The sequence below is a fragment of the Musca vetustissima genome, unplaced genomic scaffold, assembly GCF_032173495.1.
Source record: "Musca vetustissima isolate MV318-11 ecotype Yass unplaced genomic scaffold, APGP_CSIRO_Mvet_v1 utg24388, whole genome shotgun sequence".
In the NCBI taxonomy this organism is placed as follows: Eukaryota; Metazoa; Arthropoda; class Insecta; order Diptera; family Muscidae; genus Musca; species Musca vetustissima.
Window position 1 is genome coordinate 211,654 of NW_026879360.1, and position 7,214 is coordinate 218,867.

Sequence of the window (7,214 nt, forward strand, 5' to 3'; positions counted from 1 at the left end):
CCACCTAAGATCTGGACTATATATTTTTTTTTTTCAAGGACCCACAATAGTGTTTTTTTAAGAAGAATTGTTTAAGGCCTATCGTGGATTTTTAGGCAATATTATTTTCAAAGACCCACATTAGTCATAAAAAGCTGTTGATTTTTTTAAGAAACAGCCGTAGATTTTTTTAAAAAATCTTTTTTTCAAAATTCCTATTTATTGCGGACCCACTGTAATTCCAAAAAAAAGACAATATCCAACCAAAGCGTTAAATTATGTTGTAGTGGTCTAAAAGTTGTTAATGGTTTTTAGTTGTTGTTGTTGTGTTGTTTTTTGTTGACGTTGTAGTTGCTGTTGTTGTTGTTGTTATGCCACCATTGATAATGTTGAAAAGTAGAAGTGAGCAAAAAAATCCACAACAACACCACTTAACAACAAATCGTGTGGTGGTAAGTGTCCAGCAGTAAAACTTTTTGTTTTGAAAACGAAATGAAATTAGTGCAAATGCAACAACAACAACGCCAGCGAAAAAAAAACTGAAATGATAATTTCAACACCAATACTTGCACAAGTAAACAACAAATGCAAAAAAAAACAAATTTAATTTATTTGTGCAGAGAAAACAAAAACAAATACTCTTAGCCAAAATGGAGTGGTCCAATATTATCTTTTTGTTGCTGTGATATTGAAAGTGGTGGTACAGAGGGGACGTCATAATGTTGATGGTTACAATACAATGTTTGAGGCTCTGGGTCCTAAAAAATATTTTTAAAAAATCTACGCCCCTGTAGTCCTCGAAAAAAATATATTTTTAAAAAATCAACGCCCCTGTAGTCCTCGAAAAAAATATATTTTTAAAAAATCGACGCCCCTGTAGTCCTCGAAAAAAAATATATTTTTAAAAAAAGTACGCCCCTGTGGTCCTTTAAAAAATATTTTGAAAAAATCTACGCCTCCTTTGGTCCTTAAAAAATAGAAAAAAATCTAGGCTTCCTGTGGTCCTTAAAAAATAGAAAAAAATCTACGCCACCTGTGGCCCTTGAAAAAAAAGATATTGAAAAAATTCACGTCTCTTATGGTCCTTGAAAAAATATTAAAAACAATATTCTCATTTTAAAATCCTTTAAAAAATATTAAAATTAAAAAAAATCTACGCCGGTATCTCAGATGATCATATATGACCCACTGTACTTTCTAATGCCACTGGTCTCGCCACTCGATCTCTAACGCCTCTGGCGTTCCCATAAATAAAAACAAAACAGAGCTCAAAGGCAAACACCAACAAACATGCCAGACATTAAACGAAGCATGGCATAAAAACAAAACTGAGATATATTAACTTAATAATAATATTAATAAAAATTGTTATAAAAAATACGATAATGGCTGGCTAAGAAAGCTACAATGAAAAAAAAAATAACAGCAACAGAAAAAAACAAAATTAACTCCATTATCAACTTCACCCAACTCATCAAAACAGTTAATGAAAATTATTAAAAATGCTAACTAAGGTGATTTTTTACAATAAAAACAAAATAAAGTAACGACTTTTTGTTGTGGCTGTGCTAATTTGCTACGTGCCACCACACGATAATGGTGACGATGATGGCAATGTGGCGTTTTTTTCGGATTTTTTGGAAAAAGATTTTTTAAAACTATTAAATATTTTTTAAGGGCTACCATTAGGCGTGGATTTCTTAAATATTTTAAGGGCTATCATTAGGCGTAAATTTTTTTAAAAATTTTTCAAGGATTTTTTAAAATATTTTTCAAGGATGTTTTTTTTTAATATTTCTTCTAGGTCAAGTATGATGCGTGGATTTTTATACCCTACACAACTATGTTGTCAGGGTATTATAGCTTTGTGCAGCCCCAAGAGTTTGTAACGCCGCGAAATATTGGTCCTAGACCCACCATTTAGTATACCGATCGTCATATCTCGACTAGCTAAGTGGATCTAGACATGTGTGTCCGTCCATCCGTCTGTCTATTATAATTTGTAAACACGATACAGACCACGGTTATGCACCAATCTTCACGAAATTTTGCATGTAGGATGGGTTCTGCCCAATGAAGACCCCTATTGTTTTTAATCGGTTAATATTTAGGGGATGAAATGGACCAAATACTTTATTTTTGTCGGTTTTTCTGGTCGCTCCAAAGGCCGCAGTTATGGTCCGAACATCGTGAAATTTTACATGGAGAAGGCGATCGGGCCAAAGAATAAGCATACCTGTTTTTACAAATATCGGTCAATATTTAGCGGATGGACGAAATGGACCCTGACTTTTGTGTGAAAATTTTCAAAATGTTTATTCTGGGGCGTATATACTTGCTCCTGAAGGACATATACCCGAGAAGTTGATATATGATAGTATGTGGGTGTTATACGTAATTAGGTAAAGTTGACTATGTGCACATTATTACAATTACTCCATTAGAGGGCGGAAATGTCGCGCTGATCGCTTTGAAATTGTACATGAAGTTGCGATTATAGTCAAGGACGACGCCTATAGTTTTCGGTGAAGTTGAGATTTCATTCAGGGGGTACAATGAACCGAAAACGTTAATTTTGTCAGATTTTCTAGTCGCTCTAGATGCAATTATTATTTGCAGAACATCACATATTTTACAAGGTAAAGGGGATCTGACCAAATACTTAGAGCGGTTGTTTAGATGATGATCGGTCATTATTCCGAGGATCAAATCAACCAAAACCTAAAGTGACCAATTTTGTATTTTATGGCGTAACAAATTCACTTAAAGAAAAATGTTTTGAAAAATATGCCAGGCTTAGAAAGTGGAGTTGTTGATCTATAATCGGTAAAAATGCCTAGGCTCAGAATATAGAACCGCAGAATGTTTGCTTTAGTAGTTGAGTAGGGTATCATATGGTCGGCCCCGTCCGACTATACTGCTCCGCTCAATAATTTTAAAAATATTTTTCCAATGCCTAACATTATTTTTTCAAGGCCTAGGTTTAGGCGTGGTTCTTTAAAGATTGATTTTCAGGGCCTATTTTTAGGCGTGTTTTTTTAAAGATTGATTTTCAAGGCCTAGTTTTAGGCGTGGTTTTTAAACGATTGATTTTCAAGGCCTAGTTTTAGGCATGGTTTTTTTGAAGATTGATTCTCAAGGTCTAGTTTTAGGCGTGGTTTTTTAAAAGATTGATTTTCATGGCCTAGTTTTAGGCGTGGTTTTTTAAAAGATTGATTTTCATGGCCTAGTTTTAGGCGTGGTTTTTTAAAGATTGATTTTCAAGGCCTAGTTTTAGGCGTGGTTTTTAAAGATTGATTTTCAAGGCCTAGTTTTAGGCGTGGTTTTTTAACGATTGATTTTCAATTCCTAGTTTTAGGCTTGGTTTTTTTAAAGACTGATTTTCAAGGCCTAGTTTTAGGCGTAGTTTTTTAAAGATGGCTTTTCAAGGCCTAGTTTTAAGCGTGGCGTTTGAATGATTAATTTTCAAGGCCTACTTTTAGGAGTGGTTTTAAAAGATTGATTTTCAAGGCATAGTTTCAGGCGTAGTTTTTTAAATATTGATTTCAAGGCCTAGTTTCAGGTGCAGTTTTTTTTAAGATTGATTTTCAAGTTCTAGTTTTAGGCGTGGTTTTTTTAAAGATTGATTTTCAAAGCATAGCTTTAGGCGTGGTTTTTTAAAGACTGAATTTCAATGCCTAGTTTTAGGCGTGTTTTTTTTAAAGATTGATTTAGAAGGCCTAGTTTTAGGCTTGGTTTTTAAAAAGATTGACTTTCAAGGTCTAGTTTTAGGCGTGGTTTTTTAAAAAAAATTGATTTTCAAGGTCTAGTTTTAGGCGTAGTTTTTTTATAGAATCTTTTGGCGTGGATTTTTAAAGAATATTTTTGTAAGGCCAGTCATTAGGAATGGATTTTCAAAGAATATTTTTGTAAGGCCAACTATTAGTGGATTTTCAAAGAATATTTTTGTAAGGCCAACTATTAGGAGTGGACTTTTTAAGGAATATTATTTCAGGGCCCATCCCAAATGTGGATTTTTTTTAAAGAATATTTTTCAAGGTCAATCCGAAATGTGAATTTTTTTAAAGAATATTTTTCAAGGCCCATCCGAAATATGTTTCAAGGGAAATTTTTTAAGGAAAAAATGTAGATATTTTTAAGAAACATTTTCAAGGATCGCCGAAGCCGTAAATTTTTTAAAGAAACACTTTCATGGTCCTCCTAAGACGTAGATTTTTTAAAGAAACATTTTCAAGGTTCAGCAAAAGCGTGGATTTTGTTATGAATATTTTTTCAAGGTCCGCCTAAGATGTGGATTTTGTTATGAATATTTATTTAAGGTCCGCCTAAGGCGTGGATTTTGTTATGAATATTATTTCAAGGTCCGCCTAAGGCTTGGATTTTGTTATGAATATTTTTTTAAGGTCTGCCTAAGGCGTGGATTTTGTTAAAGGAAACATTTCAAGAGCCGCCTAAGGCGTGGATTTTGTTATGAATATTTTTACAAGGACCGTCTAAGGCGTGGATTTTGTTATGAATATTTTTACAAGGACCTCTAAGGCGTGGATTTTGTTATGAATATTTTTTCAAGGACCGCCTAAGGCGTGGATTTTGTTATGAACATTTTTTTCAAAGTCCACCTAAGGCGTGGATTTTGTTATGAATATTTTTCAAAGTCCACCTAAGGCAAGGATTTTGTTATGAATATTTTTCAAGGTGTAGTGGGAATATTTTTTAAATCCCCACCTTAGGCGGGGATTCTAAAAACCTCTAAAAATTCCCATTTTTTTTTTTTGTAGTGTCAACACTGTTCCGTCTATATAGAGAAACCGTCCATACTACTACTTTATGACATGTTGGTTATATGACGTTTAATGTGTCCAATAACAACAACAACAATATCAAAATATATTAACAGTTATTTTGTTTATGACTTGAATGCTTGTTTATTAGTTCGGGCCAATGTGGCAGAGCTTAACCGTTGTGTGTTCGTTTTATTTTTTTCTCTCGTACTGAACTAAATGTGGTTTCTCCTTACCTGTGGCCAAGAGGGATCATCTTCCGGTGGATAAGCAATAAAATGACGTAGAGTAAAACCGAAACCTTGATTGGGTCGTCGTCGTATAACAACAAGTTTGGGTTGTGGCATTTGTTGAGACTGTGACTCTTGCGACTGCTGCGGCTGCTGTTGTTGTTGGCCAGTCGAGGCTGCTGTGGCTCCGCTAGAGCTGCTGGAATTTTGCAACATTTTGCGGAATATTGAAAAACACAAAAACTGCAATCTGGGGGATTAAGTTTTGAAGATTGATGTTGTTTTGCCGAAAAAAAGTGTAGCAACACAAACAAATTAAGAGCTGCGAAGTGCCTTCTTCTTGGGCTCTTAATTCAATTTTAGGGGAATTTTATTTTTGTTGAAGGTTGTGTTGGAATAGGAGATAGGAGAAGAAGAAGTCGAAGACGAATAGCAATGTTTGGAACATCTTTATTGGCAAAAAACGGTTGGCTAATTGTTTATCTTGTTTTCGTTTGGTTTTTAAGTATTGGGGTTATATTTGTTGTGGTTGTTGTGTTGTTGCATTGATTGTTGTGGTTGTGTCGTCTCCGAATTGACATTCACACAAAATATCCAATTTCAAAACTGTGACCCAGCAGTACAACGAACAACAAGCTAGGCTTGTTTTTCTGTTTTTGTGTTAGAGCTGCCTTCGTTTCTGTTTACAGTTTGGGAGGTGGTGATGGATTTAAGGCGATTAGCTGCTTTTTTATATCGTTCTACCAGGGGTTATGTTGATATCATCGACGATCGACGACGATATTGGCAAGTAAAGTGGCTGGCAAGTGTAAATTCTGCTACTACTTCGGAATTTGGGTAAACGTGAAATCTTCTCGACGGAGATTTGGTTAAGGCAGCTGTCACAAATTTTACCCTAGATTTTTTGTTGCTGTTGCTGTTGTTGGTCCTATTTGTCGACAACGTCTTCTTCTGCTTCGTCGCCAGCGTCAACAATTTGGCTGGTTTCACTGTAAACATTATGGGATTACTCATCCATTGTTGTTGCTTCTGCTGTTGGCTCCAGCGTTCATTTTTCTATGTTTTGCCAAGTTCGTAATCAAACTGAGGTGGATTTTCCAAAGGAAGGCATTTTTATGGATACTTCTTCCGGATTAACTGCAAGGAAAGAAAAAATAAAAAATAAATAAATTAATAAGGATTGTTTAAGGACTAACCAAAGGCGTGGATTTTTTAAAGAATATTTTTTAAGAAGTAACCAAAGACGTGGATTTTTTGAAGAATATTTTTTCAAGACCTACCACAAGGCGTGGATTATTTAAAAAATATTTTGGGAAGGATCATCTCAGACCTAGGCGTGGATTTTTAAAGAATATTTTTGGGAAGGATCATCTCAGACCTAAGCGTGGATTTTTAAAGAATATTTTTGGGAAGGATCATCTCAGACCTAGGCGTGGATTTTTAAAGAATATTTTTGGGAAGGATCATCTCAGACCTAGGCGTGGATTTTTAAAGAATATTTTGGAAAGGATCATCACAGACCTAGGCGTGGATTTTTAAAGAATATTTTTGAGAAGGATCATCTCAGACCTAGGCGTGGATTTTTAAAGAATATTTTGGCAAGGATCATCTCAGACATAGGCGTGGATTTTTAAAGAATATTTTGGCAAGGATCATCTCAGACATAGGCGTGGATTTTTAAAGTATATTTTTGGGAAGGTTCATCTCAGACATAGGCGTGGATTTTTAAAGAATATTTTGGGAAGGATCATCTCAGACCTAGGCGTGGATTTTTAAAGAATATTTTGGGAAGGATCATCTCGGACATAGGCGTGGATTTTTAAAGAATATTTTTGGGAAGGTTCATCTCAGACCTTGGCGTGGATTTTTTAAAGAATATTTTTGGGAAGGATCATCTCAAACATAGGCGTGGATTTTTAAAGCATATTTTGGCAAGGATCATCTCAGACATAGGCGTGGATTTTTAAAGAATATTTTTGGGAAGGATCATCTCAGATCTAGGCGTGGATTTTTAAAGAATATTTTTGGGAAGGATCATCTCAGACCTAGGCGTGGATTTTTAAAGAATATTTTTGGGAAGGATCATCTCAGACCTAGGCGTGGATTTTTAAAGAATATTTTTGGGAAGGATCATCTCAGACCTAGGCGTGGATTTTTAAAGAATATTTTTGGGAAGGATCATCTCAGACCTAGGCGTGGATTTTTAAAGAATATCTTGGGAAGG

General features: G+C 34.9%; 1 protein-coding gene across 1 annotated transcript in view; it reads right to left on the reverse strand.

The window, feature by feature from the left end:
- Positions 1 to 5,206, reverse strand: part of LOC133324243 (uncharacterized protein DDB_G0271670-like) — a 90,761-nt gene extending 85,555 nt beyond the window's left edge. Inside the window, exon 1 of the mRNA XM_061533091.1 lies at positions 4,997 to 5,206. Within this exon, the coding sequence (XP_061389075.1) occupies positions 4,997 to 5,206 (210 nt within the window). The remainder of the gene's footprint in view (positions 1 to 4,996) is intronic.
- Positions 5,207 to 7,214: the final 2,008 nt, after the last annotated feature.